The 22,364-nt window shown below is 37.1% G+C and overlaps 1 protein-coding gene across 1 annotated transcript; it reads right to left on the bottom strand.

Moving 5' to 3' along the window:
- Positions 1-341: 341 nt before the first annotated feature.
- Positions 342-22,140, bottom strand: LOC129260397 (methyltransferase-like protein 27). Its single transcript, XM_054898381.2, has 6 exons — positions 21,983-22,140; positions 15,573-15,739; positions 13,463-13,585; positions 7,216-7,354; positions 6,270-6,362; positions 342-1,694 (listed from the first exon to the last, which is right to left on the bottom strand). Exons 2-6 carry the CDS (start codon positions 15,726-15,728, stop codon positions 1,504-1,506), a joined length of 702 nt encoding a protein of 233 aa, XP_054754356.2. The 5' UTR covers positions 15,729-15,739; positions 21,983-22,140; the 3' UTR covers positions 342-1,503.
- Positions 22,141-22,364: the final 224 nt, after the last annotated feature.

Below are 22,364 nucleotides of genomic sequence, written 5' to 3'. Positions count from 1 at the left end.
AGTTTATAAAGGAGAATGTTATGATCAACTGTATCGAATGCTTTTGAAAATTTTTATAAACAAACCAATCGTATTCGAAGACTTGTCATAAGCTTTGGCAACTGTTTGAACTAAAGAAAGTATTGCATGGGAAGTGCTACTCTTTTCCCGGAAACCAAATTGAGTATCGGATAGGATGTTGTGCTTTAAAAAAAACCATATATATGGTTCGTATGTGAACCAATTTTTCAAGAATTTTAGATAAGTTTGTAAGCAATGAAATCGGTCTGTAGTTACTTGCTAAAGAACTATCACCTTTTTTGAAGATTGGTATTATCTTAGAAATTTTCATTGATTTTGGAATATTTCCCGATGATAATGACAAATTGAATATATAAATAAGAGGGTCAATTATATAATTCATAGTTTTCTGTAAAAGGTTGTTATCAATGTTATCAAATCCTGCACTTTTATTTGATTTTAGGCTTTTAGGATTTTAGATAAAACAGTTACGCAGATTTAAAAAATGCATTACTCTTGGACGTAGGTGCAAGTGCTGGGATTCGAACCCCGAACTTTTATTTATTCATATTCGTTGAAAATTAGATAAATAGAAAAAATGCAGCAATTTCATTTTAATATACTCACCTTAAAGTGGAAAATGTTCAGTACCTTCTTAAGACTGTTAGATATTTTTTTTAATCATATAGCTGAATAAAGATTACTAAAAAATTATATTCAAAAGGGTGGTAAAATAGACATTGCACACACAAAGCGCTTAGTTATAGGGAGGGGAAAATTCTAAAACGATTATTGTCATTTACACAAAAAAAACGTGGACATTTCATCATAATTACTGTATTTCATTCTTTAAAGCTCAAAGTGTAAAGCCATTGGGTGGATATATATCGACACCCAAGGATGACACTGAAGTCCTGAGAAAATTCATTTCATTTAATATCTTCAAAATAAACTTCTGAAATTCGTGTTAAGTATGGAGTACATAATTGCACGTCTGCGAGCACTTCACCCATTAAGAATATCCCTACTACTTAAGACAATTTAACGACACTTATGCTAAAATTCATCCTGTGTATAAATAATCCTCGAAAATCCGGCGTTTTAACGACGCTGATTTATCACGATTTCTCACAAATCCCTAAAATACTATCCTAAACACAAAGATTGTCTTAGCTGAATATCAGGTAATCAAGGTAATCTTAATTCTATTTTAATGAGTTGTATCTCAAATTGCAAAAATAACAAAGCATTTTATCATAATTTCCAAGTTTTTAACCGTTATAGCTATTACATATACACATGCATATCGATTTATTCGTTGACTGCTTTAGCGCCAATATGGCGTTTCAACATGGTTAGTTAGAACTGGTGTATTAATATAATGCAATGGCAGCTGAGGTTTATAAGTGCATCTATAATACCACTATTATAATTAACGTACATGACTCATTTGTGGATTGTACTTCAATCTAATCGACAAACGCTCCTATAAAAGAACCTTTTTCACAACATTTTGTAGGTTAATATCAAGCCCGGAACTTCTTTTTCACTATCAGTGAGATACTCTATCTCCTCATGAGATATCTTCTGGAGTTTACCCTTTTCTATCAGATCAGCAAAGGTAGACTTCAGTTTGATGCCCCCAAGCTCTTCATCAAAAACATTCTTCCTGGTGGTGGTGATAAAAACTCCACCTGAAAAAAAATATATATATGCGCGAATCTGAAGATGTAAAACGATGTCATATGATTTCATTTACAATGCGTCCCTGAAAAAAAAACGAAACCGGGAATTATTGATGATTTAACTAAATCATGAATCCATTCGACAAATGACCTAACACTGTAAAGCTTCGAATCTCTTTATTTGTATGACTTAAAAGATTTCTCATTCACGCATGAGTGAGCAAAACGATTGAAGAAAGGAAACCAAAAAGTCACTTGGGCGGGGGGGGGGGGGGTACATGAATAACAAGTGGAATGCCTCTGGCGGTCTCAACTGCATCACGCGATTCAATATAGTAGCAGTGCTGACTTTGAAAACTACTATGAAATAATTATTAAAAAAAAACACCATTCACATAATGATACAATACTATGTACATTGACATTTGACCTTGATCATGTGAACTAAAACTTGTCAGTGATTCTTGATTACCCCTATATCCACATTTTATACACTATATCTATAAACTTTGAAAGTTATGACAGCAATCTAATGATTACCTCTAAAATGGCCAAAGTTCAATGAACTTAAATGACCTTTGACATTGGTCATGTGACCTGAAACTTTTACGGGATCTTGATTACTCTTATGTCCAAGTTTCATGAATCAGATCCATAATTTTTCAAAGTTATTATGGTAATTCAACAGATACCCCCCCCCCATATTGCCAAAATTCATTGACCTTTGACGTTGGTCATGTGACCTGAAATTCGCAAAGGATGTTCAGTGATATTTGATTATACTCTCATGTCCAAGTTTTATGAACTAGACCAATAAAGTTTCAAAGTTATGATGGTAATTCAACAATTACCTGTACCCCCATTTTGGCCAAAGTTCATTGACCCTAAATGACCTTTGACCTTGGTCATGTGACCTGAAACTCAGGCAGGATGTTCAGTATTACTAAATTAACCTTATGGCCAAGTTTTATGAACTAGGTCCATATACTTTCTAAGTTATGCTGTCATTTCAAAAACTTAAAGATCCAGACCGGACCCGAAAATGAAATTGATAAATTATATACCAATCGAAAGCTTATTGATTGATTGATTGATTGAAAATCACATTTATTTCCTTCAAACAGATACAAAATAATATTTGACATAGTAACGAATACAGTATATATTTCGACACAATTTTGAAGGAGGCGAAAACCCGGAAAGCAGAGCTTGAGTTGGGGTCGCCAGATACAAATAAATAACAAGTTACGTACTGTAATGACATCATATGTAATTGCATATAAATAAGAAAGTTAAGAGTAGAAAAGGAAACACAGATGGAGAAGAAATGTAGGCATTAGAAGATAAGTTCATTTGAATAATAGAGTAAACTGGTCGCAATTACGTAACATTGGTACATGTATAAAGAGCTTGAGTGACATTTGTCTAGCTAAGGCATGTGCATTAATTAACATTAGAAATGGAAGGTAGTTCAAGCATGTCAACAAGCTACTAAATACACCAAGGTATGCTTTATGCATTTTCACCGCTTCCCAGCTGAGTATTTTGCTTAAGAATATTCCAATTATCGGGTTTCGAACCCCGCTTAGAAAATAGGCTTTATTGTGCTTTTCACCTGCCTCGAGACCGTGACGTCACGTTGTGTAAGAAGCGTCGTGATTCCATAGGTTTGTACACAGAAAAACTGGGTGATTTTTTTGCTTTCCAGATAACGCATTTCATTCTCTTCACTTCTATCACAGAGGGATATCACATATATTTTTACCCACAAGCTTGAATTTATGAAATCTGCAGTTTTGAACTAGTTTTTGCCATATTTTATTTCCTGCTTATTTGGCGCAGATTTCAATTCTATCTGCATTTAGATTATGTATAACAACTTTTCCTGACATAGCAATTTAGGCCCAATAAGAGCCAAACAAAGAAATCACAAAAAAGGTAGTGAATAGTTGTAGGTTTACAACAATTTGAACAGTGAATAATTTTGAGTGCCATTTTCATCTGAAAACGAAAAAAAAAATGGATTCATAACATGGAAATGGAAGAAAATACCCAATGCTTTTGTACACAAACCTATGGAATCACAACATTCCTGACACAACGTGACGTCATCATTTCCAGGCGACGTGGGGGTGCTCAATCGAAGCGTACTTTGGAGGAGCAGTTTCTTTGATTTTTATTATATATTTTTAACTATTGGAAGGAGATATATGTAATATTTTTGGTATATTCGTATTGTATGAATCATTACCTTTATTTTGATATATGATTGTTTTTACACCGGTCAGGGTCTTTAACCTTCGGTTAAGTTTTGGTGTTGACGCCGCCGCCGCAGTCGCCGTCGGAAAAGCGCCGCCTATAGTCTCACTCTGCTATGCAGGTGAGACAAAAACGAAAATCCCTATTACTTGCTCAGATTTCATTCGATAACTGAATCAAAGAAAATGGAAAAGAAATAACTAGTTTAGTTTCTTTAAAATAATGATTGAAATTCAATTATTTAGCAAAATGAATCTGACGTTTTTACAGGCTAGCTTTCGGGCTTACTCAACACTCATTTATATGTTGACGACCAGCCACGCAAAACAAAGTCTAATCATTATCATGCTAATGTAAACCATGCGATAGTTACGGCAGGGAATCTGTGAAAACACGTTTATTGGAATTATGGAAATACAATCATTATTTCAAAGAGACAGACCATTTTCTGTGATTTAGGTTTTATTAAAGGACAGATGATATTAATCTATACAGTATGTATCAATAAAAACGGGACAGTTTTGAAGAGTATCAAAATTTTGTTTGAAATCATAATGTCTCTATTTTGTTGTAAACAGATACTCTTTAGTCTTATCTTCCAAATGCCATGAGAAAAATAAGTTTCGTTCATGCTTGAGCGAACACGGATCGATTTTGTCAAGGGGTTCAAAAAAGGCTTGCGCCAAAATGTCAGAATATGAGAAAATATCGATCATCAGACTTCTTGCTATTCAGCAGACTTCTCTTAACCTTTTCATTATCTTTGTCATCATTTTTTAATTATTCTGTCAAAATTCATTCACAAAACTATTGATTTACTTGAATTATCATTATTTTTTAAATATGATATATTTTAATACTGAACATTCCTTCATAAAATTGTTAACCTAGGTAAGGGGATTTGCTTTGTTATTGGAATGGCTTGCAATTTATCAAAATCATTTCATTTTGTGCTACAGAGGTTATGGTGCCTTTGAAAAACATTAATCCTTTCCTGTTAATTAATATTGTCCTGTCAAGCACACAATTAAACTTGTTCAAGGAATCAATGTCCCCTTGACAACAGGATTCATGTCTTTCAAAGGTATCATACTCTTTGTTGCACATAATGAAATGATTTTTTTATTATGTACAAGCTCTCCCCGTTGACAATTCAAATCTCCTAGCTTGGGATGACGAAAACTTTTTTTCTTACTTATGAAGGAATATTCAATGCTAAAAGATAAACCTATGTACATGAAAACGCAAAACAATTCTGGTCAGTTTAGGTAAAACATGAGGGCGACGGGCGATTTCGCCCTCATGACAGCCGAAATCGCCCTAAAATGTGCAAAATGGAAGGCGTTGGGGCGACCGCCTTTTCTAAAGTTGCCGCAATATCTGCCCCATCAATATTCAAGAAAATTAAGATAATCAATATTCTACATACATCCGAGTAATGAGATATGCTTTCAGAGCATAATTACTCATCGGGAAAAAAGTACCCCTTGAAATTAAACAAATACCCCCAAAATTTAGCCATCGCTCCAATATGGCAGAAATAGCCCCTAAGAATAAAACATTATTCCTTCCCTGGCTTAATAAATCAATACATGTAGATTTGTAAATAAATTTTGACAGCATAATTAAAAAATCACGGCAAAGAAAATGAAAGTGTTAAGACGAGGCTGTTGATTAGCTAAAAGTGTGATGATATTTTGCCATTTGGCGCAAGCCTTTTTTTGATCCCCTGACAAAAACGTTTTGTGTTCGCTCAAGCATGAACGAAACTTGTTTTTATAATGGCATTTAAAAAAAAGACATCATAATATCAAACAAAATTTGTATAGACTTTTAAAAACTGTCCCGTTTTTATTGATACGCACTGTATTATACATGTGATTTTCTATTTGAAATTCAAATACCACCCGACAAGTGATTTTTTGGGTATATTTTGTCGGATTGCTTTTACTCGATCATGCGTGAATGGGGTATCATCTTAGCTATGCCAGATGGAATACAAAGATGAATACATTAAAAATAGAACATGCAATCTCTCAATGTTGAACTAGAAAGTTCTAGAAGAAACATGCAATTTCTCAATGTTAAACTAGAAAGTTCTTTTCCCCATTTTAGATGATTGAGTTTTCTCGAAAATTCAATCTTTATAGTGCAATTCATTATTTCTTTAAAAAAAAATTCAAATTCAAATTTAGTTATTTCACAACTCTAAAAATGTACAAGACATAATACATCGAGATAAAATCAATCAAACTGACGCCATAGTAGTTGAATGCAAGATTTTATTTTGATAAATGACTTGAGGATAAAGTAAATTGAAATTACCAGGTTTAAGAAGACGGAAAATCTCTGGTAGACAGGTGTGAGTGAGATGGGCTGGTATAAAAACACCACAACTAACTATCACATCGAAATAACCTGAAAATAACAAGAGTATTGCATTAAAGATCCTTACTGTGAGCGCTGTAAGCGTAAGTACCAAGATATCTGTACTCTGAAACCATCTCAATTGCATTTTAATCAATGACAGGTGGGGGTGTACCATTATTATTTCCGCAATCCACTATCATTTATTTTGTTTATTGGTGTTTTACAGTGACATCTGTTTGCAACTTGCAATAAAATCGGCTACCTTATTCCTGTACACAACTTCATTGTTGTTCGTAACTAGTTCAATAAAGCACGTGTTATCTGGATATTCAGCCATTTTCCAGTGTTACCCTGGTTATCTGTATCATTTGTGAAAAGAATAAATAGCATTGGCGACAATACACAGCCTTGTGGGGTAAGCGTATTGAGAATTACAGAGGGCACATCCCCATTCTTACCCTTTGGGGCCTGCTTATCATAAAATACCCTATCCATAGAATAAGGTTGGGGTTGACATTCATGTCGTACAACTTTCTAATCAGCATTTGGGGGTACAATAGTGTCGAAAGCCGACGTAAAATCTGCAAACAATATTCCAACGTACGTGAATGGTTTTCAAGATGCTTCAATCTAGTGTAAGTCAGAAAAGCACATGCATCCTCAACACCCCTGGCCTGTTATGTTGATACGCCGATAGATTAGAGAAAATACACATGTTTGTTTTTTCTTAAATGTATCTCTAACAACCTTTTTCAAAACATTTAATGACAGGTGTACATTCTTTAGGCCTGAAATAGTTTGACTGTCTTGGTTTGGCTACTTCGGATTCAGGACAATCACTTTCTTTTTAGTTCTACACTTCTAAGGCTCTGTATCGTTCGCTAAAACCATCAACACTTACCATCTGCATATTCAAGAGGTGTGGTTGGATCAAATCTCGCTTTCACAAGCTTGGTGTATATCTGTTTCTTTTCAAGAACCTTGAGTAATCCAGCTGACATGTCTACACCGTGTATATCGCGGTATCCTTTATCAAAAAGCTACAACGTTTGTAGGGAGAAGACGATAGAAAGAGAGAGAGGGAGGGAGGATGCGGGATGGGGGAGATAAATTCTGTGAAATTAGCTATGGCTTAACAAATTTCCGTTATTATGTACCATGGAAAAGCTATAAGAACACTTAAAACTTATAATTGACTTTTTACAGAGAACGATTCACAACAGGGACGTTCCAGGGAACGCTAAATACTAAAATTTATACTGTAGTTTATTATACATAATACAGGACAAATGTATTATGACCCTGGGAAACGGGGGTACCAAGATTTTCCCGGGGGTGCTGCGTGTATTATGACCCTGGGAAACGGGACCCCTGGAATTCTGGAAGGTGTACAAAAACAGAGAAATGTAAACAAAATGACCTTCATTTTGAAGTGAAACTCTTTTTTTTTTGCTTTAAAAAATTATGGGGACCAAATTGACCTACAATTTTTTAAATCTTGTGAAAACCCTTAATTTTGGCTTTTCATGAACTGTTCAAAGCTGCTCGTAACACGACATTGTTTGTCATGAATAGAGCACAACGTACCAAATATTATTCTAAAGATAGAAGAAAACAGTTCAGATCAAAGAAATCTTTTCAATGTCACCAAGTCTTTGTTGAATATGTCTGAGCTTAATCCAAATTATAAGATAGTGAAACTTCATGATAGTATCAAGACATCTTTAGATGACGAAACTTTTGATAACACTGCTGATATCATCCCTGGTGGGTGTTTCATAAAGCTGTTCGTAAATTAAGAGCGACTTTAAGAACGATTGCTGATCCTTTCTTGTGGTAAATGGAAACAGCAGTTTAGTCCTTCGTTACATTCGATACATTTAGTATTTTTAATTTACTCTGAAACCAGGACGAAATTGGTGTTCTAGGTTACAATAAAACAAAAAGACTTTCCAGTTGGTTTTTTTTTGGTCGTTTGACTGACATTTTCAATACATGTTCTGTTCTTAAATCCTCGGTACGTCAATGAACGAAAAATCACGAACGAAACATGATAGGAACCTTATATCAAAATAGAAAAATTCTAGCACCATGCCCAGTGGCGAAAAGAGCCCGATGTTCTGAGGGTGCTAGATATGGCGTATTTCATATTCATAAATAGAAACAAGCGAGCAAAAATATCGACATAATTATTACCAAAATCAAATTTTGTGATAGATTTTGATATATTTTTTAAAAGATATAATACACCATTTTCCCTTTCCTTTTCGTTCATTTTCTCTTTTTGTTTCTTGCATGGTCGTGGAAAAGTGTACGCCACTGACCACGTCCCAAATGTGCAAATGCAAGAATTCCCCGCTGGCATCATGATACATGTGATTTTAGCCTCATTCTCTCGCGTTATTTGCATTAACCGACGCTATTTTGTCTAATATCATGAAGACCATTAAAGGACAAGTCCACCCCAACAAAATGTTGATTTGAAAAAAAGGAGAAAAATCCAACAAGCAAAACACTGAAAACTTCATAAAAATTGGATGTAAAATAAGAAAGTTATGACATTTTAAAGTTTCGCTTAATTTCATAATAATAATAATAATAATAATAATAACATTTGTAGGGCGCTTTATACTGGTGTTTCAAAGCGCACAGGTTGGCAGATTATAATAGTATACAGTCAATCGGTCAAAAAAAAAAAAAAAAAAAAAAAAAAAAAAGTTAAGTTATGAGAAAAGGTGAGCTTTAAGTGACGATTTGAAAATTTCTACGGAGGGAGCATTTTGGATATGAATTGGGAGTTTATTCCAGAGGGTGGGAGCAATTACAGAAAATGCACGATCACCATATCGGGTCTTAGTGCGAGGGCCATGAATTAAATTATTGGAATATGATGAACGTAAGGATCTGACAGAAGAGGAAGAACGAAGGGAAATAAGGTCTTGGAGATATTTGGGTGACATATTATGGGTAATTTTGTATACAATGAGTAGAATTTTGAACGTTATGCGAGAGTGAACCGGAAGCCAATGAAGTGATCGGAGAATAGGGGTGATGTGTTCGTGTTTCTTGCTCAAGGTTACCATTCTCGCTGCAGTGTTGAGGATTCGCTGGAGGGGAGAGATGGAAGAAATTGGGAGGCCGGCAAAGAGGGAGTTGCAATAGTCTAGATGGGATGAGACGAAGGCATGAATGAGTTTTTCAGTAGAGGCTTGGTCGAGTAGTCGCCTGACCTTACCAATCCTAAATAAACCCCATGATGCTGATTTGCAGATGTTCCTGATATGTGGCTGGAGGGTAAGGTGCTTGTCTAAAGTGACACCAAGGTCTTTGACAGAGTCAGACATCTTAAGTATGCCCTCTCCCATATTGAAGTCTGGCAGAGGCTCCGTAGCTCTAAATTGCGAAGAAAGATGTACCAGTTCTGATTTGGCTTCGTTGAGACGGAGTCTGTTCTTCGCTGACCAGACCTTGATGTCCTTGAGGCAGTCACTCAGTAGATTAACAGCATATGTCTTCTGGTCGGATGCCATGGATACGTAGATTTGCGTGTCATCTGCATACATGGCATAACTCACACCCCGATGGCTAGTGATAATTTTTGCAAGAGGACCAGTGTACAGAAGAAATAGGAGAGGGCCCACAACAGAACCTTGGGGGACTCCGCAGCTCAAAGCGAAAGGTGCTGAGAAAGTTCCATTGATAATCACCCGCTGAGTACGATCTTGCAGGTATGACTCAATCCAATTTTGAGCCGTTCCGGTAATGGAGTAGTCATGTGCAAGACGCTGGAGCAACACTGAGTGGTCTAAAGTGTCAAACGCCGCAGAATAGTCCAGTAGAAGGAGTGCAGCTTCGTTACCCCTGTCGACGGTAAGCAGTAGATCGTTGAGTACTTTCAAGAGAGCCGTTTCTGTTGAATGAAAGTTGCGATATGCTGACTGCTTCTCAGGAAGTAAATGATGACTGTCCACATAGCACATGAGCTGGGATGCGACGATTCTCTCCAAAACCTTGCTAACAAATGGCAGGTTGGCGATAGGGCGATAATTGCCAAAGTCATTCGGATCAAGATTGGGCTTTTTCAACAGAGGAAGAACTAGTGATGATTTGAATGATTCAGGGACAACACCTGTTGTGAGTGATGAATGGATAATGTTTATGAGAAGCGGTAGAAGTTCATCAATACAGTCTTTGAGCAACCAAGTTGGAAGAGGATCAAGACTGCAGAACTTCGGTGGTAATGACTTGATGAGATGGCGAAGTTGAACTTCAGTCACTGGAGTAAACTCACTCAGTTTGCAATTCAAAGAGCCCACAGGATGTTGTTGATCACTAGGAACGTCAGGTGCAAAAGAGGACACAATATCACTGATCCTCTTGCTAAAGAATTCACTGAATTTGTTGGCGAGATCAGAAGCAGATGAGTGTTCAGGATAAATGGAGGACTGAGAGGGGGTGGTGAGTTTCTGTACAATACTAAATAGCTGTTTGGAGTCGGCGTTAGCGATTTCAGATCTAAAGTATTTTGATTTGGCATCAGTGAGGAGATTGTAGTAAGTTTCGCATTCTTGACGATATAATGTCTTATCAACCTGCAGGCCAGACTTCATCATTCGACGTTCTGCGCGTCGCCTCAGTCGCCGTGCCTCCCTAATTTCAGCAGAGAACCAGGGAGCTTTTGGTCTAACTGTAACAGTCACAGTCTGCAGAGGGGCGTGCTTGTCCATCAGTTTACCAAGACAGTCGTTATACAGATAAGCAGCCTCAGATGGGCAAGAGGGAAATTGAATGGAATCTAAGACATCTTTAACATCCAGACTAAAAGATTTAGGGTCAATGTTAGAAAGTTTCCTGAAAGTCACTTTCTTCTTGGGGTTTTGGGGCCCTTTGAGATTAATAGTACATATAATAGCAGAGTGATCAGATGGCAGAGATGGTAAAATGCTATGCTGGGAGATAATATCTTCCGAATTTCAACTAAGGATAAGGTCGAGTGTATGACCAGCCTTGTGTGTAGGCCCGTTGATGTGTTGTTTGAATCCAAGGGCTTCCACTCCATTAAGAAAAGATCTAGCAAAATTGTCTGAAGAATCATCCACGTGAATATTAAAGTCACCAAGAAGAATAGGAGGATGAACATCCACAGCAGCACTTTCCAGAAGAGTGAGAAACTCTTCAAGAAAATCACCACTTGAAAAAGTGTGCCGGGAGGATTGGGGTGGGCGGTAAATGCAATACAGTTTAACAGGAGATGATGGGGTAAGATGGACGGTTAGATCCAAAAATTCAAATGAGGAACAATTGAAGGTTTCATTTACAACACAGCGTGCTGTGGACCTGTAGAGGACACATATACCTCCTCCCCTAGTCTTCCTGGGACGATTGATAATGTTGTAATTTGGAAGGGACAATTTCAACTGCGCAATAGTAGGGTCATCTCTGTGATCACCTGAAAACCAAGACTCAGTGATAACTAATACATCAATATCATTATCTATGATCAAAGAAGTCACTACATCAATCTTGTTTGTCAAGGATCGTGCATTCCATAAACCTAAACGAGTACCAGTAGGCCTCGAAGGAAGGGGATGCGGCCTTGAGACCATACGCCTGTGTCCGCGATGAGTAGGACCATGTCGGCGGATACCAAGGTCACAAATCCTTTTCCAAACAGTCAGAGGAAGATGATGAGAAGGCTTCCTATCTAACTGATGGAGAGTGAGAACATCATATTGAATACGATCTGACTGTGAACTGTTACAATATTCATTAGTAGATTTAAATGAATCAACATCATAGCGTGGGCCTGGATTCATATGAATATCACCTGATAGTAAAATGGCTAACTGAAAACAGGCACTTGTATTGCTATAGTAAGCAATAGGCCTACTACAGTACTTCAGATGCCTGTATACAGGAATAACAGAACATGAATAGGTAACTCTGGCATCAGAAGGCAGAGTGACATGGTTAATATTCAAAAGAAATACAATCAATGATACACAAAAGAAGAACCTAAGGAACTTAATCCCCTCCATTGTAGATGGAATGTCACTACTGTCTGTGATTAAAGAGGCAGAAGTGAAGTACAAACTGAACTGCCTGAACAATAAGTAAAATAGACAGTGAATAGAGGCATGAGTGTAACACAGGACACTGAAAATGGCAGTGTTGAGCAAGTTCAGATATGGTACATAAAATACAACTTCTCAATACTGAGCTTACTCACCAAAATATTGAATAAAAAAGGTCTAGCAAGATCCTTGACATATACAGAATGCAGTGTTAACAACTAAATTCAAGATAACCTCAAAATAAGGCAAAAAAATCAACAAAATGAACAGAGCCCTAAATGAAAGAGGCTACCTCTATGGAGGCGCACAAAAAAAAAAAAAAAAAAAAAAAAAAAAAAAAAAAAAAAAAAAAAAAAAAAAAAACAGTTATAAGCACATCCTGGTCGGTATGCAAATTGGCAGACTGATGACGTCACCCACTCACTATATCTTTTGTATTTTATCATATGAAATATGAAATATTCTAATTTTCTCCTACTTGTCAAGGAAACAAAGTTTTATTTCTCCCTGAACACGTGGAATTACCATTATTTTAACAGTTTATGGTTAAGTTAAGTTGGTCCTTATTGTCAAATTTGTAAAAATTGAAATATTGTATTATTCAAACAATAAAAAAAGCTAAAGAAATTGTGAGTGTTGGACATCATCGACTCTCTCATTTGCATATATCGCTGAGTTTAACTGTTTTGTGAAAAATAAGCGAAACTTAAAAATGTCATGACTTTCTTATTTTACATCCGACTTCGATGAAACTTGCAGCGTTATGTTTGTTTGATTTTTCTCTATCGATTCAAATCAACAATTGTAGGTGCCGTGGCCGAGTGGTCTAAGGCGCCTGGCTATACATGGAAATTCCGGGGTTCGATCCCCGGCCGCGGCACCTATGCCCATGAGCAAGGCATTTAATCTACAATGCTCTTTTATCCTGCTTTCAAATAAATGGAAATGCTATATGCATTATTGGTAACTAGGTGTGCACTTGTTTAAAAAAAAAAAAAAACCTTTAAAGGTGAAGCGGGTGAATGGCCTGACACCATGCGTGATACGTGACAAAAGAAACAAACGACAACTTACCTCTTTTCCAAGCAGGCCACTTCCACATCCTACGTCGAGTATTCTCATATCTCGATTCGGTATCAGACCGATCAGGGCGTTAGCAGTCAGCCTATCTCCATTGTATTCCAGAGCATTAGCCATCTAAATTTCATAACGGGTCAGTCATCAGTATAGATTCCGGAACAATAATATGTAAAGAAAAAATTAATCAAAAATGTTTTCTTTATCATTATTTTAATTGTTATCACTATCATTGTACAACATCTAATGCTATATAGCTTGTCGTACGCGAGCAAATAGGGAGGCTGAAATGCTGAATGTCAAACATTCGTACCATTCCATAATGTACCGATGCATGCATGGGTCAGGAAAAGGTGACGTCACTATAAAATATGATTCAACCATAGAGATATATACTAATTGCATGCGCTGAGAAAATGCAATTGAAAAACGCGTATATACCGGCTGAAATGTGCATTGTTGCTGCAGATCAGGGGGGCGTTTCATGAAAGGACTTGTCGGACGTTTTATCCGACAAGTCCCATTTTATCCCGACAGTTACCATAGGAACAGTGCCTCTCAGCCAATCAAAATCATGGAAAGATGTCAGATCTGACAACTTGTCGGATGAAAATATTGATGAAACGCTCCCCAGGTCCCCGTCTTAAAAAGAGTTGCGATTGATCCGATCAACCATAACTATGGAAAGCCGGCAACAGCAACACCTAAAGATCAATGTATGCTCGAAATATTTTCTAGATATGGTGTAAATTCATACATTTGATTTATTTAAAATTCAGAGTGCTTCTCTTTGATTACAAAGGACATTGTGCAAAAGTTTTCGTTAAAAAAAATACGCCATCAATGGATATCCACTGCTCAGGTTAATCCGATCAATCGTAACTCTGTGTAAGACGGGCCCCTGATGCGCGTTTGAAGGATTTTATTTTTTTATTTTCATAGATTTACGTACACTGTTAAAAAAAACATGATTTTACAGAAAAAAGATTTTGCAGAAAGCAATTGTGTAAATTCATAAAACAGGAATTTTCGGCAATTTAACAGAACAGGTCTGTTTTAAGATTGGAAAAGGGTGTTTTATTAAAGGAAATTTGTAAGGTTCCATACACCAAATTCCAATTTTCTGTAAGATTACGCAATCTGGTAAGATTACAGGTGTTCTCGAGACTCTGCTGCAGGGAACTTCTTTTATTTTAAAGATTCCTCTTCCTTAGCGGAAAATGAAACTTGTCGATATTCAATTCTGAAAAGGGGACAATTTAGGTATAAGAAATTCATGAAAATTCTATCTTATTTATTAATCTAATAAGCCCAATGAGAGCGCAGAATTGGTTGATATTAAGGCCTAAAAATTGCCATTTTAAGCACTTTTGTAATTTATGAATGGGATGCATGGGTTAGTACATTTATAACAATTAATGCGATGGCAAATCGCGAGCTCAGTGAAATTTGTTTAATAAACTGTCATGAAAAGGGGATGTATAGAATTGATATAGAGGTATACATATATCAACATTCAAAATGCGAGCGTGCAGCGCTAGCTTATAGGCTTTGACTATCAGAACTGAAAAGGAAAAGGGATATTTTGAGAACTTTATGGAACACACGAAGAGAATATGCATCTAACAAATCAAACATTGCGAGCGCGCAGCGCGAGCTGAAACTGTTGATACTCAGACTATAAAACGGACCTTTTACAAAACACTTTATCAACATTAATTCGTAAATAAAAAAAAATGAAAGCTCGATTTCAGAGCTTAAGTGTTTGTATATTTACTGCAATTTTTTTAGGCTCAATATCAGCTTATTGAGCAAGATTTATATTTCATCGAACATGCGATGCAAGCGCGAACGAACATTTCATTAACATATCTTTTATTTTCCAAGGCTTCTCCTCATCTTATTTTATTCACTCGTCTACCTACACTTTCACCCCTATTCTTTTTCTCCTCTCTTTTTTCCCCTTCATTATCCCCTGTTTTGGCTCCGCCAATAGGCAGATAGGGGAGGGTTGGGCGGGCTCCTCGAGCCCCCCGGGATCCGCCTTTGCAACTCCTAGACTATTTTCAATACACGTTCATAGAAAATACACGTGCGTTGTCCTTACCTCATCATATTTGTCGGCCATATCATCGTACATATTCTCGAGTGCCAGAGTATTGGCTGCTTTATGTAATTCGCCTGCTTTATCAGTTGCCCATTTTAAAGTGTATGATGTACTTCCTTCTTCGCTGGTTGCCATCTCATTTCCATTCCCATTCATTATGGTTGATCCTTAAGGATAGGAAACAAAAAAAAAGGTATAGTAACGTGTTCTACACTTTTGATGTTGTACTTATATTCAACAGGGGCGGCGGAATCGCGAGGGGGGGGGGGCAAAAAATAATCCCCGTTGGGAAAAAAATCCCTTTTATGAAAATGGGAAATGCCTTTTTTCAAAAAATGAAATGTGCCCTTTTTTAAATGAAATACGCTTTTTGAAGTAAAACAATACATTTTAGGTTATAAAAATCACATTTTTGGGGTTCGAGCTTCGCGCTTGCATCAATTGTTTAGTATAAGGTATTCGTCCTCTTTATGGTTACAAAAATGCATACAATGTCCAGTTTTCAGATTGGAATATCGCACATTTTTTTTGGCGCGTGTTTTGCGCTCTCACCAATTTTTTTTTATTGGGGTAGTTATTCTGTTCCTGGTTAAATGAAATGCCTAGAATGTCCAGTTTTCTAGGTAGAATATCACAAATTTTCAGCTCGGGCTTCGCGCTCGCATTATTCAATTGGTGAGATATGCAGCCCGTATCCTATTCATGATGAGTCATTAAATGCAGTCTTCAAAAGGTTCCTTTTCTGGTCAGTATATTTCGCTTTAATTCTTTAGTTAGATTCATATCCCTCTTTCGTAATTACAAAAACTGCTCGGAATGTTTACTTTTCATGTCTTATTACATGAAATTTCCAAAAGTTTGAGCTCGTGATTCGCGCTCGCAACATCTCACAAGGATGCCCTTTTAACAGTAAGTAGGTCCATAATTGACCAAAAAGCGAGTTTTACAACCTAAGATTTGATTATTTTCCTAATTCCTTTCCCATAAAAGTAAAAAAATGAATATAGATCTTATCAATCTAATCAATCAGAAATCACTTTAAAAAAACTTTACTCAACTTAATTACTACAAACTTCTTCAAATAGATGATAATCAAATGGTGAAAATATTCGTTTGCAACAAAATTTTCGGCATAAAAGTGTCTTTTTTTGGCTTCGCGCCCCCCAAATGAAAATACGTTCCGCCGCCCCTGATATTCAATCGTACAATCGGTGATGCAATTATCCTGTAAGGCCCTGGGAACATTTTTTTTACGGGGGGTGGGGGTGCTGATGTAAAAAAGAAGTTTCACTGCAAAATGAAGGTTATTTCGGTCCAGATGAATTCGAAAAGCAAAAAATAAGATGGGTTTACTACAGATCGTAGGCTACGTCATTTTCATTACATTTTAAAAATTTTCCACACCTACCAGAATTTCAGGGGAAACCAAAAGTTTCAACTAAACATGTTGAAAATTTTGGCACGCATTTCATGCACTGCCACGCATCTATCTGCAAGCTGGCATGCGTAGTTCGTGCACTGGCCCGCATGAGTGCGTGCCCATGCGCAAATTATGCGGGAACCCAAATACGTGCAACCATGCCCGGTTGACACTTGCACGCATTGTGGTGCCCGCATTGCCCCGCATTGATGCGTGCCAGTGCGGGACACTTTATGGCACGACTTGGCTATATCAGTTCACGCAATGTCCCGACACGTTCACGACATGTTTGCGCATTGTTTGCGCATAGTTCGCGCATAGTTCACACAGTGTTCACGCACTGTCCCGACGTGCTTTCAGCAAATATTCTCGACACCCTATTTCTGTGACGTATCTAGCGCAAATTCAAATATTCAACGTTCTGGTGTTGACACCCTCTTCTCACAATTTTGCGCATGTCATTCGCGAACTATGCGTGAAGTATGCTTGACCTATGCGCAAAGTATGCGCGACCCTGTCGTGAACTAGTTGCGAACTGCGTGCCACTACCCCGGGGGTGGGGTACCCACTGTTTTTACGCCACGCACTGGCTAGTCTAGTTCTAGACGATTTTAAACGAATCTATTTGCACCACGATATAATACGTTCTATTCCGTGCGTACGCCCAGCCGAGTGTGCGCGCAAAACCGAGAACCTGTACTCCGAGGAAAAGGAGTACAGGTTCTCGGTTTTGCGCGCACACTCGGCTGGGCGTACGCACGGAATAGAACGTATTATATCGTGGTGCAAATAGATTCGTTTAAAATCGTCTAGAACTAGACTACGCACTGGCACGCACTGGCACGACTTGTTTGCGCATAGTTTGCGCACAGTTCACGCACTGCTGCAATGCGGGAAGTGCGTGGCAAAATTTTCAACATGTTGAAATTTTTTTTTCGCTCTTCACGCATTGCTGCGCATTGCCGCTCATCGTCCCGCCCCTTCCCGCAAGTGTCGACGCATTGGCACGCATGACGCAATATCAGTGCGTGAACTATGCGGGAACCGAAAATCGTGAAAGTGTCAACTAGGCTTGCCAGCCCATACTTTTTTATTCCTTCTTCTTCGCGTCTTTTTCTACCCAAGCCTTTTTCACCTTTTTCTCAGCGGCAGCGCAAGTACACGGCGCTTTTTAGCATTCATTTACCATTGTTTATACAAGATATCATCAGCATAACTATTTTCCATCATGGTCTTGATGCAATAGGCCGAAATTAATTTTCAACAAGTGGAATGCCTCTGGCGGTCTCACCTGCATCACGCGATTCAATATAGCAGCAGTGCTGACTTTGAAAACTACTATAAAATAATTATTCACAAAAAACACCATTCATATAATGATACAATACTACGTTCATTGACATTTGACCTTGGTCATGTGACCTAAAACTTGTCAGTGAAACTTGATTACCCCTATATCCACATTTTATATAGCCTATATAAAATTTGGATATAGGGGTAATCAATCACCTCTGACCATACACACACCACATACCACATGAATGTGATACGAATCTTATATAATCGACACGCCACGTTGGCTGGTCGGTTGACTGCAACACTAATACTAGGCTCTGTGTCATCTGTATTCATGTACATTTCAGAACATTACAGTGTAGGATGTTAGGTCAGGGAGGGGCTTGATTACAAATTACGTAATGATTTAGCAACGCCAAATACTTATTATGAGTCTGTATCGACATAATGCAAACCAAAAGTCAATTGATGTGGAAGATCGTGGTGAAGGATTGAGTAGAAGAAATAACCAGTTGTCTCACGATGTATCAAACGTAGTTGGAAAGCGACGTTTGATACATCGTGAGACAACTGGCTATTTCTTCAACTCAAAAAGTAAATTGTTGGTTGTGTGTAAAGAACCCCTGGTAATGAAATTCGACCGTTTATTGATGACTTTGATAAATAAATGCAAATATTGAATAAAGAAAATAAAGAGATTAATATCGTGGGTGATTATAACATTTACTTGTTAAATGTTAATACAGATGAGAAGGTCGAGATTTTGTTAATTTCATGGATTCATTCGGCTTGTTTTCCCTAATCGCTAAACCTACTCGCATAACATCATCTTCAGCAATCTTAATTGATGTACAAGCTGTGTTCATTACCCGCAATTTTGGTCTGGGATATTTGTTCTGATTTCTCTGATCACATGCCAATTTGTAGCATCAACAGAGGCAAAATGCTATTACTTCTAGTAAAGAAAATAGAAAAATGTTTAGACGTGTAATTATATTATTGAAGTAAGAATGAATAACTTAAGACAAGATTTACTTAACACAGATTTGTCTATTTTGCACGGTTTGTTTGACGCTAATATGTTTTTTTTTTAATTATTTTAGTGACGTTTTTTCAAAGTTGTATAATGAATATTTTCCTTCATTTGAATGGAGTGGCAAGAATAAATGTAGGAAACCATGAATTACACCACTCCTGCTGAAAACCATTCATACAAAGCATAAACTTTATTATGCATATACCAAAAATATAAATGAGATTAATCGGAAAAGGTATATTGATTTTAAATCTTTATTGACTAATCTTGTTCGTCAAAGTAAGAAGAATTATTATAATAATGTTTTCTGAACTACTCAAAATGATATGAGAAAGACTTGGTCACATACTCATGAGTTGCCCTGTATTAAAATTAGATAATTGCTAACATTTTCATTTTTTTAATCACAAAATGTCCATCTCTCAGCCTTATTATATCCTGAAATTGGGCGAAATAAATTGTATGATAACAGTTTCAAAATGTAAACAAGTGGAATGCCTCTGGCGGTCTCACCTGCATCACGCGATTCAATATAGCAGCAGTGCTGACTTTGAAAAACAACCTTTTAATAATTATTCACAAAAAACACCATTCATATGATACAATACTACGTTCATTGACATTTGACCTTGGCGGTCTCACCTGCATCACGCGATTCAATATAGCAGCAGTGCTGACTTTGAAAAACAACCTTTTAATAATTATTCACAAAAAACACCATTCATATGATACAATACTACGTTCATTGACATTTGACCTTGATAATGTGACCTAAAACTTGTCAGTGATACTTGATTACCCCTACATCCACATTTTATACACAATGGCCCGAATTCTCAAAGGGTGGCTAACTTAGCCCGTGCTAACTTAGCCCACTGGGCTAACTATCACCCGTGGGCTAATTTAGCCACCCTTCGAGAATTCGGGCCAATATCTATAAACTTTGAAAGTTATGACAGCAATCTAATAATTACCTCTAAAATGGCCAAAGTTCAATGACCTTTGACTTTTGTCATGTGACTTGAAACTCGCATGAGATGTTCAGTGATACTTGACGACTCTTATGTCCAAGTTTTATGAACTAGACCAATATACTTACAGAGTAATGATGGTAATTCAACAAATGCCCCCATTATGGCCAAAGTTCATTGACCTTTGACCTTGGTCATGTGACCTGAAATGCGGACAGGATGTTCAGTGATACTTGATTACTGTAATGTCCAAGTTTTATGAACTAGACCAATATACTTTCAAAGTTATGATGGTAATTCAACAAATACCCCCAATTTGGCCAAAGTTCATTGACCCTAAATGACCTTTGACCTTGGTCATGTGACATGAAACTCTGGCAGGATGTTCAGTAATACTTGATTAACCTTATACTTTCTAAGTTATGCTGTCATTTCAAAAAACTTAACCTTCGGTTAAGATTTGGTGTTGACGCCGCCGCCGTCGCCACCGCCGCCGTCGGAAAAGCGGCGCCTATATGGTCTCACTCTGCTATGCAGGTGAGACAAAAATCTCAGAATTGGCGCCCACACGCGCCAAGTAGAATACTTTCAAATCATAGGTCAATTATGGAGCTCCATGGTTCAATGAAAATTTCGACATTTATGTTGTCAATGTGTCTGCTGATAATATCCGACCAGAGGCAGCGAAAAGTAATTCATGGGTGTCGATCCGCTCACGCTTTCTATTCATCAGGATGGCGCTTTGTATTGGTATTATCCCCCCATATGAACAGAACTTTCTGAGGATCGACACCATTATATCATTACAAAAAGCATATTTCCTGTCGTATCTGGTCAGAAAGTCTGTAGTAGTTTGTAAGGTAGGATTGTCTACAATCTGCAAGAACGCCAATGAAACACATGCATGCCTAGCTGACATAATTACACTCCTTCTTTTTGTTTTGGCCTCCATGGCATATGGTCAATTCTTTGTATAATAATATATTCTGCGAGGCAAAACTCAAGAAGCGCGGACACACTCCATGCAAAGATGAATAAAATAACGTTTTAAGGCAGTTCCTAGTTCTTTTACCCCTTCGAAATTTTGCAGTATCTCAGATCAATCACTTGTTCATTGCAACCACCCTGCCTGTGGGGAATCTATAGGTAGGACTATGGCATGCCAATGCTGTACAGAGTACACACTTTAAAAAATCATTAAAATATCATTTTTGTGACCAAAATTACTAATTTCCATACAGTTGCAATTTATTTTCATAAGTAACTTGGGAATAATTTTTGTATTCACTAGAGCGCTCAAAAATTTGAATTTTGTGCATATTTTTGTGTACGCCCTCTATTGGTGGAAAATAATATGGCAAGAAAATTTTCATTTTTTAATCTTTATTTTTAATTAAGAAAAAAATAATTCAAAGAATCAAATTTACTTAAGGGCCAAGTTGTATGACGAATAGCTGTAATGAAAACTGTCAGTGAAAAAAATCAAGCATTTGTCCCAAAGAAAAAGAGAAAATAAGCCAAACATTGCCATCCTTATTTTGCCACACATGGAGATATAACTGAGAACAAGGTTATATCATAACCTTGTTCATTGAATGGGTGAGATCAATGATGAAAACATGATGATAAAATTTTATTGGAATATGAAATAGAATAATTAAATGAAGTAAATCACCTGATCGCTTACCTATCACAGGTGCATGTGTCTTGATTATAAGCCTTATAGTGTGGAGGGTCCTAGAGGTGAGATCTCCTTTCACTTTTGCACGCACGTCTGTTCTCGCCGGGGGTTGTAGTGGAGAATGGTTTGTGTCACAGGTGCATGTACTGTACTGTGTGATGTGATGTTGAGTTCCCGCTTTGTTGACTTAAATAACATTATGTCGTCTGCTTCTAACTATTAAAGGTCAAGTCCACCCCAGAAAAATGATGATTTGAATAAATAGAAAAAAAATCCAACGAGCAAAACGCTAAAAAATTCATCAAAATCGGATGTAAAATAAGAAAGTTATGACTGTTAGATGTAAAACTCATTTTTTGGTCAATTTTGGCGCTAATTGCTGTCGATA

The sequence above is a fragment of the Lytechinus pictus genome, chromosome 5 (genome assembly GCF_037042905.1).
Source record: "Lytechinus pictus isolate F3 Inbred chromosome 5, Lp3.0, whole genome shotgun sequence".
NCBI classification, from domain to species: domain Eukaryota; kingdom Metazoa; phylum Echinodermata; class Echinoidea; order Temnopleuroida; family Toxopneustidae; genus Lytechinus; species Lytechinus pictus.
This window is presented reverse-complemented; position numbering and strand designations above follow the sequence as displayed.